Raw genomic sequence first — 21,878 nt, 5'->3', positions numbered from 1 at the left:
ATATATCTGAAACTTTTCATGACAGTACCAAGGTCCATAACTTAGCAGCAATTGAAAATCAAAAACTATGATGTCAGAAGTATGAAATAAAAGACCAAAAATGTTGGAAAGATTCAGTATGCCAGGCAGCATCTATGCAAAGAGAAACAGACTTAATGTTTCAGTTCCATCACTCGGCACCTAAAGCATCCAGGCAGATTAAAGCATTGAGTCCTGAGAATGGAAAACAAGCCAATGTTCAGCTCTGTCTGCCTGTAGTTTGATCCATCTCCCTCTCTTCTCTCTACTATCATTGGGCGGGAGGTGCAGGAGTCTTGGGTCCCAAACCTGGTTTCCCTTGCTTCAGTGCTGAACTGACTTTGCAGCTCATGTTCTATGTGTTATTTGCTTACCTTTTCTTCACTCCACCATTGATGGTGCCCTTCCTGCAAACCTCCGGAGACAAAATGTTAAACAACGTTGTTTATAAACCTATCAATTCCCATGGCTATCTTGACAATTCCTCTTCCCATACGGTCTCCTGCAAACATGTGTTCCATTTTCTCAGTTCCTTCATCCCTGCCACAAATATTGATTGGCATCTCCCAAGGAGTTTAGATGGGGTGGAGTTTGTTAGGTTTCCTGACACAATATGTAGATAAGACTACAAGAGGCGAGGCTACACTTGACCTGGTATTGGGAAATTAACCTGGTCAGGTGCTAGGTCTCCCAGTGGGAGAGCATTTTGGAGATAGTGATCACAATTCTATTTCCTTTACCATAGCACTGGAGAAGGATAGGAACAGACGAGTTAGGAAAGTGTTTAAGTGGTGTAAGGGGAATATGAAGCTATCAGGCAGGAACTTGGAAGCATAAATTGGGAACAAATATTCTCAGGGAAATGTACAGCAGAAATGTGGCAAATGTTCAGGGGATATTTTCATGGCGTTCTACATAGGTACGTGCCAATGAGACAGGGAAAGGATGGTAGGGTACAGGAACCATGGTGCACAAAGGCTGTTGAAAATCTAGTCAAGAAGAAAAGAAATGCTTACGAAAGTTTCAAAAAACTAGGTAATGATAGAGATCGAGAAAATTATAAGGATAGCAGGAAGGAGCTTAAGAATGAAATTAGGAGAGCCAGAAGGGACCATGAGAAAGCCTTGGTGAGCAGGATTAAGGATTACTCCAAGGCATTCTGCAAGTATGTGAAGAGCAAAAGGATAAGACGTGACAGTGGAAAAGTGTGTATGGAACCGGAGGAGAGAGTGGAAGTACTTAATGAAATCTTTGCTTCAGTTTTCACTATGGAAAAGGATCTTGGTGATTGTGGGGATGACTTACAGTGGACAAAAAGCTTGAGCATGTAGATATTAAAAAAGAACCCACCTCACACTTATCTGGGTTGAACTCCATCTGCTACTTCTCAGCCCAGTTTTGCATCCTATTGATATCCCGCTGTAACCTCTGACAACCCTCCACACTATCCACAACACTCCCAACCTTTGTGTCATCAGCAAATTTACAAACCCATCCCTCCACTTCCTCATCCAGGTCATTTATAAAAATCACAAAGAGAAGGGGTCCCAGAACAGATCCCTGAGGCACACTATTGGTCACTGACCTCCATGCAGAATATGGCCCTTCTACAACCACTCTTTGCCTTCTGTGAGCAAGCCAATTCTGGATCCACATAGCAAGGTCCCCTTGGATCCCATGCCTCCTTACTTTCTCAATAAGCCTTGCATGGGGTACCTTTTCAAATGCCTTGCTGAAATCCATATACACTACATCTGCTGCTCTACCTTCATCAATGTGTTTAGTCACATCCTCAAGAAATTCAATCAGGCTCGTAAGGCATGACCTGCCTTTGACAAAGCCATGCTGACTATTACTAATCATTTTATGCCTCTCCAAATGTTCATAAATCCTGCCTCTCAGGATCTTTTCCATCAACTTACCAACCACTGAAGTAAGACTCACTGGTCTATAATTTCCTGGGCTATCTCTACTCCCTTTCTTGAATAAGGGAACAACGTCTGCAACCCTGCAATCCTCTGGAACCTCTCCCGTCCCCATTGATGATGTAAAGTTCATTACCAGAGGCTCAGCAATCCCCTCCCTCGCCTTCCACAGTAGCCTGGGGTACATCCCGTCCGGTCCCAGAGACTTATCCAATTTGATGCTTTCCAAAATTCCAGCACATCCTCTTTCTTGATGCCTATATGTTCAAGCTTTTCAATCCGCTGTAAATCATCCCTACAATCGCCAAGATCCTTTTCTGTAGTGAATACTGAAGCAAAGCATCTCTGCTATCTCAAAAATCTAGTCCTGACGAAGGGTCTCGGCCTGAAACGTCGACTGCACCTCTTCCTACAGATGCTGCCTGGCCTGCTGCGTTCACCAGCAACTTTGATGTGTGTTGTCTGCTATCTCAAAGTATCATTCTCAGCTCTTTATTTAGTTTGCTTAGTATTTGTACATTTGTACCCCAAAATAAACTGAAATATTGGAATTAAATCTGCTCGCCAGTTTTGACTCCCAGAAGAACCCCAAGGATTAATAAATAAACAGAGGAAACACTGTCTATTGCTTAAGCTTGGTTTTCCCCACATAGTTAAAAGGGTTAAATTCACAGGCATGGTGAGAAAGTTAAAACGTTCATAAAAATTGTTTACAATCACCAAAGAGATTTTAAAAAAGATATTAATCTCTGGACTCAACCATTTCAAGTCCACCTTTGCGAACCCAGCTGAGTAAACCTTTCATTCTAACTGTCACTCTCTGGTGATCACAACAAACTTTGTGCTGCATCCTGTCCATCAGAAGTGCCAGGCAGTCCAGCACTTCCTTTGCTTCCCATCATGGGAATACTTGAATCAACCACCACATAGGCAAGGCAAATATCTGGCATTCAGGTCAAGCCACCACAAATGATACTCATTCATTTGTGACAGAGATGTGGTTTTTGAGATCTTGAATTTCCAGGTACGTGCTTAAAAAAAGACACACCACACTGTTGAGCACAGGAAATAATACCAAACAAACACAAAATGAATAAGGGTAGTATTTGATCTTAAAAATGGCCAAAGCTATAACTACCTAAGTAGTTGTTTACTAGCTGGTTATAATGTCCCCCTCCAGTGATGACAACAGCAGCAGCCTAAAAGTATTTATGTCACAAGAAGTGTTACAGACAATAGGCAATAGGTGCAGGAGTAGGCCATTCAGCCCTTCGAGCCAGCACCACCATTCACTGTGATCATGGCTGATCATTCACAATCAGTACCCTTTTCCTTCCTTCTCCCCATATCCCTTCACTCCGCTATCTTTCAGAGCTCTATCTAACTCTTTTTTGAAAGAATCCAGAGAATTGGCCTCCACTGCCTTGAGGCAGAGAATTCCACAGAACCACAACCCTCTGTGTGAAAAAGTTTTTCCCTGAACTCCGTTCTAAATTGTCTACCCCTTATTCTTAAACTTTGGCCTCCGGTTCTGGACTCCCCCAACATCGGGAACATGTTTCCTGCCTCTAGCTTGTCCAATCCCCTAATAATCTTATATGTTTCAATCAGAAGTGTTGTAAGGTAAGTATGAAGTGCATCTTGATCTTTCCTTACTGCAACCAAATCAGCTTGAAATTTCTTAATATGGCCATTAGCTATGTGTATGGTTTCCTCTGTTTGGTGTTACAGACGATCATCGCTTAGGCAGCAAGATTTGGTATTGGGCTCTTCAGATCATCCACCTTAGCCCTGACAGAGTCCAAAGCAAAGCCTTCAAAGGCCACTTACACTGGGTGAAATGAGGCTGGCAGTTTTAAAAGGAATTAGCAGAATTCAGTGTGCTCCCCAGCAGGTACTGGACTAAGGTGTACTTCCGTAAATCCAGGATAAACAGAGCGACAGGCGTATGTGCCACTTCATCTGGTATTTTACTCCCTCACTTGTTCCACACAATGATCAACAACAGAACCTGAACATACTTGGATTCTCAGGCCCGGAGTAGAGTGAAATAGCGATTGGAAGTATAATTCCCAGCATGGAAATCAGGAAGACCAGGTGAGTGTACAGGTGGGAGCCACAGGTGGTGAGTCCAGGCAACATGTCAATTCAGTCCTTTGGCCTTTGCTGACCTAGTGCACCCTGTTTTTTCTTATTTCTGATTTCCAGTATCTGTGTTATTTTGCATTGAGACCAGATGAATTTCTGCAATGGTGGGGAGGGCATTTCCTGTGATGGACTAGGCTGTGCCCACCATCTTTTGTAGGCTTTTCCATTTTTGGGCATTGGTGTTTCCATACTAGGCTGTGATGCAACCAGTTGATATACTCTCCACAGTGCACCTTTGTCAAAATTCCAGATGAGGACGAATCTATGCAAACTTCTAAGAAAGTAGAGTTCATTTGACTTCTCCATTTTGCCCTTCAGTGTCTTTTATCATCACTCTGTCATGCAGGTTATTCTGATATCTGCCCCTTGTTTTTTGCCCTCTCTGCCATAGAAACATAGAAAAACAAAGAAAACATACAGCACAATACAGGCCCTTCGGCCCACAAAGCTATACCGAACATGTCCTTACCTTAGAACTACCTAGGCATTACCCATAGCCCTCTATTTTTCTAAGCTCCATGTAGCCATCCAGGAGTCTCTTAAAAGACCCTATTGTATCTATCGCCACCACTGTCGCCGGCTCTCTGAGTAAAAAACTTACCCCTGACATCTCCTCTGTACCTTCTTCCAAGCACCTTAAAACTATGCCCTTTCATGCTAGCCATTTCAGCCCTGGGGAAAAGCCTCTGACTATCCACATGATCAATGCCTCTCATTATCTTGTACTTGTCTATCAGTTCACCTCTCATCCTCCGTCGCTCCAAGGAGAAAAGGCCAGGTTCACTCGACCTATTCTCATAAGGCATGCTCCCCAATCCAGGCAACATCCTTGTAAATCTGCTCTGCACCCTTTCTATGGTTTCCACGTCTTTCCTGTAGTGAGGCAACCAGAGTTGAGCACAGTACTCCAAGTGGGGTCTGACCAGGGTCCTATATAGCTGCAACATTACCTCTCAGCTCTTAAACTCAATCCCACGGTTGATAAAAGCCAATGCACCATATGCCTTCTTAACCACAGAGTCAACCTGCTTAGCAGCATTGAGTGTCCTATGGACTCAGACCCCAAGATCCCTTTGATCCTCCACACTGCCAAGAGTCCTACCATTAATGCTATATTCTGCTATCCTACCATTAATGTTATATTCTGGTATCTTGCAAATTAAAACTTACGTATCTTATTTTCCAGATCTGATGAAAAATTCACCAGCCCAAAAATTTATTCTGTTTCTTTTTCCACAGATTCTACCTAACCTACAAAGTATATTCAACATTTTCTTTTATTGACAGTAGTTTCTTGATCTGAAAAAGACAATTCCAATCTTTCTACTAAGGTCTAGTGTATAAATGAGGAATGCAGACTTCTCTTTCAATATCCATGAAATGGAGCTTTTATCAAATGTACCAATTATACTTAATTGCTAGATTTGATGATCCCTCTGGACAAATAATTTTAAATATTCATTATCCTTTTTGAAAACCTAGTTACAATACATCGAACTCATCATTAATCAAACTAATTGCAGAATGTGATTATTGTTAGGTAAATTAATAATTTTAAAACACCTCCTATGGGCTAAAGGAAAAAAAATTGGAAACTTTAATATAGAATGTCCATGTAAGCATAGATTCATCAAAATCTGTGCTCTAGTTTATTTTTTCATAGTACACTGCAAAACTAACCCGCTTGTGTATATACTGTCCGTGGCAATGTTAAAGTGGCAAATCGTCCCAAGGTACATCAACAGTACATTGTGCAACGAAATGTGATATTAAACCACAAAAAAATACCGGAATGAGTAAAAGTATTTGGGTTTTAAAAGTATCTAGTGTGAAACAGAGTAGCAAGGGGTGAGGTTCAGAAGGGAATTGCAAAACTCCTAATTGTTATCAGCTAACCTCAGCCACCAGTGATGGAGAAATGAAAACTGGGCAGGTGCAAAAGGTAGTGTTGGAAGAGTGTACAGATCCTTGGGGGTTATATTACTGAGGAGATTCCCGATTTAGAGAGGGACAAGGACTTGAAGGAGCTCACAAATAAAGATGAGGATCTTAATATTGAGACAATACTAGGTTTGGTGGTGAGGGCAGATGAGCACGAAATGGAAGAGGTGCGGGTGAGGGCAGTGTTGATGGTGGAGGAAGCGAAGCCCTTTTCTTTAAAGTAGGACATCTCAGGTGTTCTGGAATGAAAAGCTTCAAACAGAGAACAGATGTAGCAGAGACGGAGGGACTGAGAAAAGGGAATGGCACTTTTGCAAATGACCGGGTGGGAGGAGGTATATTCAAGACAACTTTGAGAGTCAGTGGGTTTTTCAAAGATGTCAGTAGATAGACTGTCTCCAAAGATGGAGCCAGAGAGATTGAGAGAGGAAACTTTATCAGTTTGCAGATCACACAAGTGGGTGTCTGTTACCAATATATCACCTATTAGATGTGGCTGAAAGTCGTTAGCCAACAGCATCAAATATTGTGAGATTGTTTGTGAAGCATCTGCAACTCTCAGCCATTGTCAAAGACAATCTGATTTCTTCCTGGACTGCAGTTTTCAGTGTGTAACAACTGCTGCATTCAAACTCCGCCTCTATAATTTAGTCCAGTGACTATGGAACGAATTCGAAAGTTGGACTGCAATGTGATAATGAAATTCTGTGGTCCTTAACACTAATGACTTTGTATGAGTTTATAGATAATTTTATTTTAAACACTCCTTGCAGTTATAAGCCTACTGTTACCTCATTCCGTCATGACGGAATATTCCCCAGGCTGCTCCATGAGGCGAGGGAAGAGATCGCTGAGCGTCTGGCTAGGATCTTCATATCCTCGTTGTTCACGGGAATGGTACCAGACAATTGGAGGGAGGTGAATGTTGTCCCCTTGTTCAAAAAAGGTAGTAGGGATAGTCCGGGTAATTATAGACCAGTGAGCTTTACGTCTGTGGTGGGAAAGCTGTTGGAAAAGATTCTTAGAGATAGGATCTATGGGCATTTAGAGAATAATGGCCTGATCAGAGACAGTCAGCATGGCTTTGTGAAGGGCAGATCATGTCTAACAAGCCTGATAGAGTTCTTTGAGGAGGTGACCAGGCATATAGATGAGGGTAGTGCAGTGGATGTGATCTACAGGGATTTTAGTAAGGCATTTGACAAGCTTCCACACGGTAGGCTTATTCAGAAAGTCAGAAGGCATGGGATCCGGGGAAGTTTGGCCAGGTGGATTCAGAATTGGCTTGCCTGCAGAAAGCAGAGGGTTGTGGTGGAGGGAGTACATTTGGATTGGAGAGTTGTGACTAGTGGTGTCCCACAAGGATCAGTTCTGGGACCCCTGTTTTTTGTGATTTTTATTAACGACTTAGATGTGGGGATAGAAGGGTGGGTTGGCAAGTTTGCAGATGACACAAAGGTTGGTGGTGTTGTAGATAGTGTAGAGGATTGTCGAAGATTGCAGACAGACATTGATAGGATGCAGAAGTGGGCTGAGAAATGGCAGATGGAGTTCAACCCAGAGAAATGTGAGGTGGTACACTTTGGAAGGACAAATTCCAAGGCAGAGTACAAAGTAAACGGCAGGATACTTGGTAGTGTGGAGGGGCAGAGGGATCTGGGGGTACATGTCCATATATCCATGAAAGTTGCCTCACAGGTGGATAGGATAGTTAGGAAAGCTTATGGGGTCTTAGCTTTCATAAGTCGAGGGATAGAGTTTAAGAGTCGCGGTGTAATGATGCAGCTCTATAAAACTGGTTAGGCCACACTTGGAGTACTGTGTCCAGTTCTGGTCACCTCACTATAGGAAGGATGTGGAAGCATTGGAAAGGGTACAGAGGAGATTTACCAGGACGCTGCCTGGTTTAGAAAGTCTGCATTATGATGAGAGATTAAGGGAGCTAGGGCTTTACTCTTTGGAGAGAAGGAGGATGAGAGGAGACATGATAGAGGTGTACAAGATATTAAGAGGAATAGATAGAGTGGATAGCCAGCGCCTCTTCCCCAGGGCACCACTGCTCAATACAAGAGGACATGGTTTTAAGGTAAGGGGTGGGAAGTTCAAGGGGGATATTAGAGGAAGGTTTTTTACTGAGAGAGTAATTGCTGTGTGGAATGCACTGCCTGAGTCAGTGGTGGAGGCAGATACACGAGTGAAATTTAAGAGTCTGCTAGACAGGTATATGGAGGAATTTAAGTTGGGGGGGTTATATGGGAGGTAGGGTTTAAGGGTCGGCACAACATTGTGGGCCGAAGGGCCTAAACTGTGCTGTACTATTCTACTTTTTACTTTCTACGTTCCCTTGCTGGTCAGTATCCAATACCATGCTCCTTTTTAGGAAGCCTCTTGGAGCACTGAGATCACAAGGGAGCATTCAGGGACAAGCAGTCCACAGCCCCAGTGAGTTCTCCCAGGAGCTGCAACTTCCCAGCCACAAACGCAGTTTAATGAGACCATCTCCATTACATGACCTATCATTAATCTGAACGTTTAATCAAAACTATTATCTGCTGCCTACAATTATCATTACTACCCTTGTCAATTATTCCACAAGTTGACCAGAATCAGAATCAGGTTTATTCTCAGATAGACGTCGTGAAATTTCTTGTTTAGTGGCTGTGGTACAGCGCAGTTCATAAAAAAAATTACTGCAAGTTACAGTAAGAGAGACATAAATTTAAAAACTGATTAATAGTACAACAAGAAAACAAAACAGTGAGGCAGCATTCATGGACCTTTCACAATCAGGTAGCAGAGGGGAAGAAGTTGTTCCAGCTTAATGATGTATCAATTTATCTATTTGCTCTTCCTAAAACTTTGAGTGTGGGCCTTCAAGCTCCTGTACCTCCTTCCTGATGGGTAGTGATGAGAAAAGGACAAGACCCAAATGGTGAGGGTCCGTAATGACGGCTGCCACCTGCTGGAGACACCAGTTTTTGAAGATGTTCTTAATGGTGGGGATGCTGGTGCTTATGGTGGAGTTGTCCAAGTCTACAACCCTCTGCAGCTTTTCTTTATATATAAACATAAGTAAATAAATATATATAATGAAAATGTATTTAGATGACTGTTTCTGTCTGGTTAGAGAAACAGCAAGGTTCCATTCCCAGTGGATTTGGTATGCTGAGGCATTCTTCAGATCGAATGGGTTGCAAAGTATCGGAGACAAATCACTCCTCGTGTGATCTGCACCATTCATTGTCGCTAGCCAACATCAAAAAGAACAATTCAATTTGAAGAGAGGCCGAGGCTGTAGGCCTGCTCCGGTCTTCATGTCTGAGGATGAGAAAATCTGCAGATGCAGGAAATCCAAGCGACACACACAAAATGCTGGAAGAACACAGCAGGCCAGGCAGCATCTATGCAAAAGAGTAAACGGTCGACATTTTGGGCTGAGACCCTTCATCAGTCCTGCAGTGCAGGATAGAGGTGTTTCTCTTCATAGGATTCTGGAACCATTTTGATGCAGGAAACAAGTGAGTCTTAATCTTAGTGGAAATGGCCAAGGATGTAAAATGGGAAGATGCAAGTCTGAGTAAAATGAAACTTCTACAAGTAAATGCAAGAGAATATAGAACAGATAAAACTAAGGGAAAACGTAAGTAGTATAAGTAACCAGAGAATAAAAAAGACTTGGAGCAGTAGTGAAAATAGTTTGTGAAGGGTCGGCTGGTGGTGCAACGACATCAGTGCCAGACCCGGGAGCGGAGGTTCCCAGGTTCGAAACTAGCCGGGTCCGCTCCTGAGTACGCTTCCCATCCGTGCCGGGTTGAGTGTCGGGATCGCAACTCGACCTCGTAAAATAAAGGGAAAATACTGCGAAAAAATGTCTGTGTGAGGAGTGGTGCGCCACACAGTCTCTCTCTCACTTCGCGCCTTGTAAAAGCCATGAAAAAGACATCATCACGGATGCACGGACACGCACAGACTCGCATGTACGCAGGCACACGCCAAAAAAAAAAGTAGTTTGTGAAAACTGCAGTGATTTTACATTTTTTTTCATCAGGTAACTTAATGGTGGCAGAAAAGCATATGCAGTTGCTGACACAATAGAAATAGGCTTGATGTTGACAGGATAAAAGCTAACGATGGATCAGTCACATAGCAGGAGCTGAATATGGGCTGTTGAATAGTGGAAGGAAAATGAAGGAACGGTCACATTGGAGAAGTGAGTGAATAATATCAAAAATGATAATGGAAATTTCAAATGCCCCAAAATTAATTGACCAGCAGAGATGGTTAAACAGAATAACAGAATTCAGTTCCTACATTATGGACTAGACTCTTTTATAACTCAGACATCTTTGTTATGGGTTGGTTCCTTAGAATCGAGGATGATTAGCTTCCACTCTGGTTTAATGATTTCCAAGGTGACTGATGAAACTAATGTGGGACCTGCAGATTTTGCCACAGGTGGTGTAAGATGTACTTGGAAAGGTGAGCAGATTTTGGTGGTTTTGGTAGTAGTGTGCTCCTTGTGCAACTTATGCAGGGCTTCAGTCTAATGTGATGAATGGATGAGATTCTCATTACCGTCTTAAGTGCTCCTTTGAGCAGTCATGGCAGGGAGTTGCCAGGATTGAGTGGAGACATTGCAAATATTCAGGAAGGTTTCAAGACCATGCTTGAGTCCTTGTCTATGACTATCTGGTAAATCGTTTCAGTGATAAAACCTGGTGGCTGTTTCGAAAGTCTGGTGTCAGGCAAGACTGTCCAACAGGGTTGAGAGTAACTAAAGCCTCGGTCACGCAACATTGGCCTGAGAGCAATTGGTAATATTGGCTTCCTTATCCTGAGAGTGTACTTGGAGAATTTTATCCAGCCAGCTTTGGTGATAGCTCTCCAATGATCTGGGATTCCACTGGGGCTAGCAGATAATGGGGCTTCTACTCGATTGAACATGGACATAGACTAGTACAGCATGGGAACAGGCCATTCAGCCCACAGTGTTGTGGCAAACCAGATAAAGAGCAAAGCAAAAACACCCAAACTCAAACCTACTACCTACACAACGTCCATATGCCTTCATCTTCCTCGCATCCATGAGTCTAACCAAATGTCTCTTAAAACCCTCTGAAGTATTTACCTCTACCACCATACTAGGCAGCACATTCCAGCCATCCATGACTCTCTGAATAAAAACCATACCACTCACATCCCCCTTCAACCTACACCCCTCACCTTCCATGATATTAGACATTTCATCCCAAGGAAACAGATACTCCCTGTCTACTCTTATAAACCTCTGTCGGATCTCCCCTCAGCCTCAGCAGCTCCAGAGAAAACAACCCAAGTTTATCCAGTCTCTCGTGATAGCACAAACCCTCTAAACCAGACAGCCTCTCCAATGGGTGCAGGAAAATAATCATGTTCGGGTGCTAATTCCCTCAGCAGGCTCAAGGCTCAGGTGGTTTTCTGCAGCTGATATGATTATATCAAGGTGTGATCCTAAACACCGTTTCCACAATACATCCAGTCTCAATGCAGATTAGTGTCCAGCACAACAATCTGGCACCAGTCAGGCTCTGCTCTCTTCTCGTGGCCACCATCAAGAAGGCCCCACACCACCAGGTTCAGGCACAGTTATTACCCCTCAACCATCAGGTTCATGAACCAGAGAGGATAACTTCACTGGCTTCAACTCTGACCTGATTCCACATCCAATGGACTCACTTTCAAAGACTCTACAACTCATTTTCTCAATATGAATTACTTTTTTTTTGCATTTGCATAATTTTTCACATTGGTTGTTTGTCCGTTTTTGTTGTGCACAGTTTTTCATTGATTCTATTGTGTTTCTTCGCAGTTAATGCAAGAAAATGAGTCTCAGGGTTGTATACAGTGACATATATTTAATTTGATAATAAATTTACTTTGAATTTTGTCCCAATACTTGTATCAATCTTTGCCATCGCATTGCTGCAAGCCACTGATAGCTGTTGGCAGAATGTGAGCAGCCCTGAGGGACTTCTACCCACTGAATCTGAAAACAGCATTCTTCAACACTAGAAACCAGGGAGGAATTGAAGTTTTGTCACCAACAAATCTTGCTGATTTCAGTACTCACCCATCCAAACTTCCCCAAACTGCCCAGCTCCAAGTTTAGCTCCAAGCTTCAGGGCTTCTCTTGGAATTTCCCATTCATCGGGCCACCAGGGCTTTCGAGGAGCCATCATGGGGCATGGCTTAGTGAGACGTTGGCACAGTCCATCTGAACTTTCTGAAGACATAATGTAAAATAGCAAACATGTAAGGCAATCAAACATGACTAGAATGGAATTCTTTCATTAATGCTGCTCATACTTACTTGAATAATGATGAACCAATTTCTGTAAACTGGAGAATGTGGCTCTCGGGGTGATATAATGACCACCATCATCAAGTAGTCTTATCTTGTAGTGCTTCACTATATCACCATACTTAGAGTCATGGTCCTTCACAGACAGTGAAAAGGCACCTCAACAAAAGAGTAAAAGAAACTGTTAAAGGTCACAGTTAGGCAGCAAAGCTTTAGAAGCTAAAGGAGCTAAAGCTTGCTCATACTGTAAACAGTAATCCACTTTCTGTCAGCTGAGGACACCCAGACATCCTTGGTGGGGGAGACCCTGCCTGAGCTGTCGAAGTGTTGGGGATGGACAGCAGTTTTTTGATGGATTCTAGATCATGTTCCCCTTGGGGGCTTTGCTATTGCTTGCGTGGTGGTGTGGTGGGGGTTCGGTGCTTTTACTGGAGCAAGTGGGTGGAGGGCTGGTGCCTTTGCTGCTGCTTGTGTGTGGAGGGAGAGGGGGAGGGGTGGGGCTTTGGGATTCTAACATTTCTGTCATTCATTCTTCGAGGTTTTTTTCTGCTTCGTGGATGTCTGTGAAGATCAAGAATTTCAGGTTGTATACGATATACATTCTCTGATATTAAATTGAACCATTTGTACCACAGCATTTGAAACTACTTTTCAACTATATTAACATTGAAATTTTGCACCTAGTCATGCCACCACAAGCAACCTGAATTACAAACTCAACTCACTGGAATGTTTCAAACCAACAAGCCACCCATTTTAGTTTTACAACTTAAATAAGGCTGACTGTGCACAACTATGGTTAACAGACATTCTTAAAAACTTCTGGGACTATTTGTTTCCATCCATGAGGAAGACTCAGTAAATTGCTTAGTTTCCCGTAATCTCTTTAACAATTCTAATTCAAGAGGTTTGAAAAGATTCCTTTTTAATAATCATAAAAAAAAATCTCCAGGTAGTTTAATTTTATAATAGAAGAGAAAAAAAAATCTGTATTTCTGTAAAGATAGAATGGCAGAAAGGTAAAAGATCCCAACCAAAACAATTGCATATCTTTTACTCTCAAGGAGTTAAACCTTTTTCATTTTATAATTCAGCATCTAATCAGCATAATCCTGTATGGCCGAATTCATAAACTACCTTTTTCAGTTGCATCCTCTAAAAAGACATTCACTCTGTGACACTCTTTCTTAAGTAAATCTCACTGCTGATCTCCAAAGTCAGATTCACACATAACAAACCTTTATTAGTTTCACTCTCTCGGATTAGAAATGTCCCCAATTTATTGCCTGAAGCCAGCAACTGCCTCTCAGCATCCTTCCGGCTTATTCCTCTGAAGAACCAACTGCAAGTTTGTAAATAATAAAAAATATTAGTAGATGTTTAATTTGCCTCATCTGGGCCAGGACCTACATTCTGCAATGGAAAATATTGAGCTTGATCACCAGTGTTCATACAGGTAATTGCTTGCATTAACACTCTTTGGAGACAACAGGAGTTTTCACAAAGATTATGATCAGCCTGAGCTTGACATTTGCCAGAAGGCATATGAAAAGGTGCCACATCAAAGATCACTACAGAAAATAAAATTCCATGTTGTAGGAGGTAAAATGTTGGTATGGATAGATCAGGGGTGGCCAACCCTTTACATTCCATACGTCAATTTTCTCACACACGAGTTCAGATGCGATATTTTCGCACGAGTTCTATATTAACATATTTTTTACAGGAATTGAATGGGGGTACAAGAGTTGTATAGCGCGTCTGAACTTGTGTGTGAAAAAATTGACACATGGAATGAAAAATGTTGACCACCCCTGGGATAGATGTTTGTCTGGCTAGCAGGAGAAGAGAGTAGACGCAAACCAAGCTTTTTTAGTGGCCAAGGTATAATGAGAGGTGTGCTAAAACAATCAGTGTTAGTTCCTCAGCTATTTACAATGTGTATAAATAAACTTGAATAAAAGCAGGTAGGAAAGCAAATTGCAAAGTCATAAAGTGGTTATAAAGGGACGTAGAAAGTGGGAGAAGTTCGGGTGAAAGGAGAATGACTTGGGAAATGTGGAACAGTCCATTTTGGTGTAAAAGTTAAAAAAGACCATATTGCCCAAGTGATGAGCGACTGCAGAGACCTGATGTGCAGAGAGCTCCGTGTGACCCAGAACACATTTTACAAAAGGCTCGTTCGTGTACATGTGCAGCAAGAAGTTAGAAAAGGGTGAAAGGAGATCTTATAGAAACATAAAATTATGAAAGGGATAGACAAGATAGAGGCAGGAAAGTTGTTTCCACTGGTAGGTGAGAGTAGAACTAGAGGACATAGCCTCAGGGCTCGGGGGAGTAAATTTAGGATGGAGTTGAAGAGGAACTGCTTTTCCCAAAGAGTGGTGAATCTGTGGAATTCTCTGCCCAATGAAGCACTGGAGACTACCTCAGTATATATATTTAAGGCAAGGTTGGATAGATTTTTGCACAGTAGGGTTATGGGGGAAAGCAGGTAGGTGGAGATAAGTCCATGGTCAGATCAGCCATGATATTATTGAATGGCAGAGCAGGCTCAATGGGTCAGATGGCCCACTCCTGCTCCTATTTCTTATGTTCTTATGTTAAAGAATGATGCTACTGATTTCTGGGGGAATGCAAAAGGACCACTTCTTGTCAGTGACTATAACTGAGGTATAACCTCAGTTGAAAAGATTATGGAGGCATTAATAGTCATCTTTCAAGAAGCACTATGATTCAGGAGAACTGGAAAATTGCAAATATCACTCCACTCTTTAAGAAGGGAGGGAGGAAAAAGATTGAAAATTATAGGCAATTAGCCCGACTTCTATAGTGAGAAGCTGATAGGGTCCATTATTAAGGATGAGGTTTTGGGGTACTTGGAGGCAATTGAAAAAATAAGCCAAAGTCAGCATGGTTTCCTTAAAGGGATATCATGCCTGACATATCTGTTGGAATTCTCTGAGGAAATAGACAATGGGGAGTCTGTGGATGTTGTTTACTTGGATTTTCAGAAAGCCTTTGATAAGATGCTGCACATGAGGCTACTAAGCAAGATAAGAACCTATGGCATTACAGTAAAGATACTAGCATAGCCAGAAGATTGGCTGACTGACAGGAGGCAAAGAGTGGGAATAAAGGAGGCCTTTTCTGGTTGGCTGCTGGTAATAAGTGGTGTTCTGCTGGGGTTGGTGTTGGGACGGCTTCTTTATAAATTATATATCAGTGACCTGGATCATAGAATTGATGGTTTTATGGCCAAGCCTATGGACAACATGAAAATAGGTGGAGGGTCAGGTAGTTTTGTGAAAGCAGGGAATAAGCATAAAGAACTAAAGGTCTAGAATGTGAATATTAATAAAATTTGAATTATTTACTTTTCAACTTCTATTGTGTCCACTCTTGCCATGAAGTTACTGGGAACAAAACCTTCTTTGCCAGAGACCAAGGACTTCGCCTTCCACCATTCTCCTTTTCTAGAAATTAAATGTTATAAAACTGGTCAGTTATCAAGCAACTGTAAAAATACGGACATAGTTATTACTAGATTATCTATCAATGTATAATCACTGTGCTTTTACTGCTCCTCCAATTGTTACAGATGAACTTTCTGTAGATGGCTGTGTTTGTGTGAAAATAACCCAGCAGCATCATTTTCAAACACTTTAAGTGTCTGACGCAGGCTCTCTTTGGAGCATTAAATCGACTCTGTTGTACAAAATTCTCCTTATAAGGCAATTTTCTCTTCCGCTGGACTGAGTTTTGAGCTGCTCTGTAAACTGCTAGTTTGTAAAAATTTCTCACGCAAGCCAAATCCATGCTCATGTAAATTTCAAGCTAGGCGTGAAATTTCATGTCGTTCTTTATTTGAGTCCAGTCGCAGTTTAGAATTTTATATCTATTATCTCAGAAGTTTGGTTTTCTTTGTACTTATTCTACGTAAGGAAATAATGTATTAAAGTACAGCAAAATGAGACATCATTGGTTTACATTTTCACATCAGCCGTTACTATTTGGTTTGGTACAGCATCCTTTCACAATATATGAAAACTACAGCAATCTGTCAAGTCAGCAGAAAAGGATATTAGTGTAGTTTAACCATCACTGCAGGACTTTTGTGTGTCCAGGACAAAGAACCGGTGGGAAAAATCATTGCAGATACCGGTGGTGATGATGATGACTGGTTCGTTGCTTGCGAAGATCAGGAGGAAAGAAGAGTACTCAGGAGCGATGGCACGATTGTTGGTGACTATTGAGGCACCCCTTCTCCAATGCTGTAAGATTTTTGTTTCTTCCCGCCTGCGCTGCGTAGGTTTATAGTGAGGATTAGTGTGCCGGGACCAATTCCACTCTTTAAGCCGGAGGACATTCCACAATGGCACAGTGAGCTGTGACGAACACAAGGCTGTATTGGAGTTTTGTTTCTCCTAGACGGACTGTCTGGCAAGGCTAACAAGTCCCATCTAACCAGGTTTGGAATCGGAGTTGTCCTTCTCCTAGGCTGACTGCCAGCCAAGGCTGATGAGCCCAGCCTGGCCGCCCAGTTATACTGCTGGACACTCGGTCACGCCATGGCATAGCGAACTCAGTAAGAACAGGGACGCTGCGTGAAGGTGTTGCTATGGGCACAGTAGTGTAGGAGAGGCCATATGCAAGTGACTTCCTGAAAGGCAAGCCAAACAGTGGTCTTGTGGCGATCACTACACGTGGAAAGGAGAGGCTATGGGAGAAGCTTCACCTTCCTTAAGTGAGCAGGGTGTCCAGCCCAGGATACTACATTAAGTTTTCCAAAAGCTCTCTTCTGGGAAGTGCTATAGAGGTTTAAAAACAAAACAAAAAACTTAATGCCGTCTTAAGAATTTCTACCCCCAGCTAGTTAATCTGATCAACCATTCCAGTTAGCAACCCCACCCCCCAAATCCTGTCTACACTGCACTGTAAACACTTTAAACCACTCTTTATGATGCTGTTTACATTGCAAATGTGTGCTGGTATTTCTATATTTGGTTCCTTGAGGTTGTTATAGCTGGGGGTAGTAATGCGGAGAAGCTCCCACTGCCTATTAAATGCTCCCAATGCCGTGCATCTTGAATTGCCTCTGACAACCAAGTTGAGCTCCTGGTCTTTATGTGTGGCTTAGCTACTAAGCCCAGCGGAACCATTTCTACTGACAGGTCAAGGGTGGGTTACTGTCTACTTCAAAACTAGTCGCTTTAGGTCACTATCAGCTGTGGTTGGCAGCTCATCTAGGAGAAGGAAAACTCTGATTTCAAACCTCCACTGCCTTGCGGCTATACCCACTCATGAGGAAGGCTTAAGGAGTAAACCCAAGGGAAAATTCTGGAGCTGGAGCCCTTAAGATAGTCCGATGTTGACTAGCAACTCCTGCAACGCCGCTGGTACCAAACTGTATCGGTCTCTGCCGTTCCTTTGGGTTCATCAGATGTGTGGAGAGGGGAGAGCTAGCTACATGGCCACAACTTGCTCTCTGTATTGTACTGCCCAGGCTTGTGTATCTAGACAGCTAGGACGCAATAACCATGACCAATGGAAGCCTCGCACTCAGGCATTTCTATATTTGTGTATATTTTATTCCACCTGTACTTTAGCCTCTAACTTTATTTTTATGTAAGTTTTTATTCTTTATAATTGTTGACTGTTGGTGCTTCTGTTGCTTGTTCCACCCTGACCAACACACCACAGCAAATACTTCACATATACAGTATAGCAATTCTGTGTATTTCCTCCATATATCGTGAATATATGTAGGAACAAACTACAAGTATTCAACTTTTTAAAGTTTTACTGACTACAGCTTGATGGTTACAGTAGTATGGGATTAAGCTACTAGTCCGGTGGTTCGGTCCACAGGTCTAGACCAGAGACGTGAGAGCACTTAAATTCAAGTACAGGTAATTAAATAGAACCGGAATTAAAGTAATGATCAGCTTGACACTGCAGGATCTTCTAGTTCACTGATGACGTGGTCTTCCTTTCATGAGGTTTCAGACTCACCAATCTGATTGACTTGAATCTGCTTTTTAAGTGGATAGATAATAAGTGATTGTATCGCTAGCAATGTCCACATCCCAAAGATAAATAAATAAAAACAGAACACCATCTGTTGACAAAGTGAATTAAAGCAGCATCAAACATGTGTATATGAGGCAAGGGTTCCCAACTGGGGTTCACAGACCCCTTGCCTAATGGTATTGGTCCATGGCATATAAAAAAATTGGGAACCCCTGACATAAGGTGACCACTATGAAATAAACCCACATCAGGTTTCATGAACAATGTTGCAACTGAGTTTGAGGGCATTATCACAGGTGTCAATTTTCTGTAACTAAGTCTACTTAGCTAATGTCAATAAAAGCGAATAAGAAATATAATTTTAGAACCGAGTGCACATCTGGAAGCAGATGCTTCTAGCTAATGTAAAAGAGCAATTGGTATTTACTTACTCTGATACCACAATAAGGCGTTCGCCTTTCTTAAATCCCAGATCACGTTCACTTGTTGGTTCATAGTCGTATAATCCAACAAACGTCTTTGCTGCTGGAAGAAAAGGCATTACATAATGAGTTAAAATAAGTATTTTGAAAATTAGTCCACCATGTGGATAGCAGCTCTAGTTTACTAAAAAGGCAGTCTCATCTTTGTTGCATATGGAGCCAGCACCACAGCCAGCCAGAGAGAGATCATTGGTTATTGTCACTCATGTTTGGTATCCACACCGCTAAATGTCACTGAGGCAGGGTTTTGGAAAGTAATTTATAACTATCCTTCATTCACTGCAAGTTTTCTCGAAGTTTGGCCATGTTTCAATGGGGAAAACTTTAATTTCAGCTTCTTTTGCTTACCAAAACAGAACTTTTAATTGTGCGAATTGACTTTATTTGGTAAACATTAATGTGACTCATTCATCCTCATGAAACAACCAGTCCATTGGTTGAAACAAGTGTTGACAATAAATTCTCTGTTAGACTAGATTGTCCCGGGTTTAGGCCCCTGCAGTGCCGGCCCACTTGTCTGCACTCTGTTCTGGATGTGGGAAGTTGTGCAAGAGGTGTCCTGTAAGGCAGAATAGGCCACTAAAAGAAACTAGGCCACAGACCCCAGATTCTAAGCCCCCACTTCAGAATGACTCAAAGGCCTTTGACAGCTCAGAGCTATTAAAGGCTGATGGAACTATTTTTAACAATCACAAATGATCAGAGAGAAATAAAATACTGTTCAAATAGATTCAAATCTATGTTTAGTACAGAACTCTTAAAAACATCACAATACTTCATTTGTGACCAAATACTAAAATAATGTTAAAACAAAGATGTGGTCACCTCACTATAGGAAGAATGTGGAGACTTTAGAGAGGTACACAGGAGACTTAACAGGATTGGAAAGCATGTCTTATGAGGATAGGCTGGGTTTTTCTCTTTGGAGCGAAGGAGGTTTAGCAAAACCTGATAGAGCTGTACAAGATTATAAGAGACATAGATTGAGTGGACAGCCACAGGCTTTTTCCCAGGGCAGGAATTAGGTTTAAAATCCTAATAGTCATATGTCATGTAATTCGTTGTTTTTCAACATCTGTACATTGTAACACCTGATAATAAAAACCATAAATTACAATAAATATATAAAAATATTAAATTATATAAGTCATGCAAAAAGAGAGGAAAAAACAGTGAGGCAGCGTTCATGGATTCATTGTCCATTCAGAATCTGATGGCAGAGGGGAAGACATTGTTCTTGTGTTTCTTCAGGCTCCAGTACCTCCTCCTTGATGGTATAACCGTATAACCATGTAACAATTACAGCACGGAAACAGGCCATCTCGGCCCTTCTAGTCCGTGCCAAATTCTTACTCTTACCTAGTCCCACCGACCTGCACTCAGCCCATAACCCTCCATTCCTTTCTTGTCCATATAGCTATCCAATTTAACTTTAAATGACAACACCGAACCTGCCTCAACCACTTCTGCTGGAAGCTCATTCCACACAGCTACCACTCTCTGAGAAAAGAAGTTCCCCCTCATGTTACCCCTAAAATTTTGCCCTTTAACTCTCAACTTATGTCCTCTTGTTTGAATCTCCCCCACTCTCAATGGAAAAAGCCTATCCACATCAACTCTATCTATCCCCCTCATAATTTTAAATACCTCTATCAAGTCCCCCCTCAATCTTCTACGTTTCAAAGAATAAAGACCTAACTTGTTCAACTTTTCTCTGTGACCTAGGAGATGAAACCCAGGCAACATTCTAGTAAATCTTCTCTGTACTCACTCAATTTTGTTGACATCTTTCCTATAATTTGGTGACCAGAACTGTACACAATACTCCAAATTTGGCCTTACCAATGCCTTGTACAATTTCAACATTACATCCCAACTCCTATACTCAATGCTCTGATTTATAAAGGCCAGCATAACAAAAGCTTTCTTCACCACCCTATCCACGAGATTCCACCTTCAGGGAACTATGCACCATTATTCCTAGATCCCTCTGTTCTACAGCATTCTTCATCAAAAAACCTCATCAAAAAATTCAATAAGGTTTGTCAAACATGTCCTTCCACGCACAAATCCATGTTGACTGTTCCTAATCAGACCCTGTCTATCCAGATAATTATATCTCAAAGAATACTTTCCATCAATTCACCCACCACTGACATCAAACTCACAGGCCGATAATTGTTAGGTTTACTCTTAGAACCCTTTTTAAACAATGGAACCACATGAGCAATACGCCAATCCTCCGGCACCATCCCCGTTTCTAATGACATTTGAAATATTTCTGTCAGAGCCCCTGCTATTTCCACACTAACATCCCTCAAGGTCCTAGGGAATATCCTGTCAGGACCCAGAGACTTATCCACTTTTATATTCCTTAAAAGCACCAGTACTTCCTCTTCTTTAATCATCATAGTTTCCATAACTACCCTACTTGTTTCCCTTACCTTACACAATTCAATATCCTTCTCCTTAGTGAATACCGAAGAAAAGAAATTGTTCAAAATCTCCCCCATCTCTTTTGGCTCCGCATGTAGCTGTCCACTCTGATTCTCTAAGGGACCAATTTTATCCCTCACTATCCTTTTGCTATTAATATAACTGTAGAAACCCTTTGGATTTATTTTCACCTTACTTGCCAAAGCAACCTCATATCTTTTTTCAGCTTTCCTAATTTCTTTCTTAAGATTCTTTTTACATTCTTTATATCCTTCGAGCACCTCATTTACTCCAAGCTGCTTATATTTATTGTAGATCCCTCTCTTTTTCTGAACCAAGTTTCCAATATCCCTTGAAAACCATGGCTCTCTCAAACTCTTAACCTTTCCTTTCAACCTAACAGGAACATAAATATTCTGTACCCTCAAAATTTCACATTTAAATGACCTCCATTTCTCTATTACATCCTTCCCATAAAACAACTTGTCCCACTCTACTCCTTCTAAATCCTTTCACATCTCCTCAAAGTTAGCCTTTCTCCATGATGGGGGTCCT

At 41.8% G+C, this 21,878-nt stretch overlaps 1 protein-coding gene across 7 annotated transcripts in view; it reads right to left on the bottom strand.

Moving 5' to 3' along the window:
* blk (BLK proto-oncogene, Src family tyrosine kinase) overlaps positions 1-21,878 on the bottom strand; it is an 83,346-nt gene that overhangs the window by 19,897 nt on the left and 41,571 nt on the right. For 6 of the 7 annotated variants that reach the window (XM_072251445.1, XM_072251441.1, XM_072251442.1 and 3 more), the window contains 5 exons: positions 18,837-18,930; positions 15,750-15,848; positions 13,611-13,714; positions 12,382-12,531; positions 12,142-12,294 (listed from right to left, as the gene is read on the bottom strand). In XM_072251445.1, the coding sequence (XP_072107546.1) occupies positions 12,142-12,294; positions 12,382-12,531; positions 13,611-13,714; positions 15,750-15,848; positions 18,837-18,930 (600 nt within the window). The remainder of the gene's footprint in view (positions 1-12,141; positions 12,295-12,381; positions 12,532-13,610; positions 13,715-15,749; positions 15,849-18,836; positions 18,931-21,878) is intronic. The other variant, XM_072251447.1, reaches the window with a different exon arrangement.

The sequence above is a fragment of the Mobula birostris genome, chromosome 2 (assembly GCF_030028105.1).
Source record: "Mobula birostris isolate sMobBir1 chromosome 2, sMobBir1.hap1, whole genome shotgun sequence".
NCBI lineage: Eukaryota > Metazoa > Chordata > Chondrichthyes > Myliobatiformes > Myliobatidae > Mobula > Mobula birostris.
The sequence above is the reverse complement of the archived record's forward strand: the minus strand, read 5'-3'. Positions and strand labels throughout refer to the sequence as shown.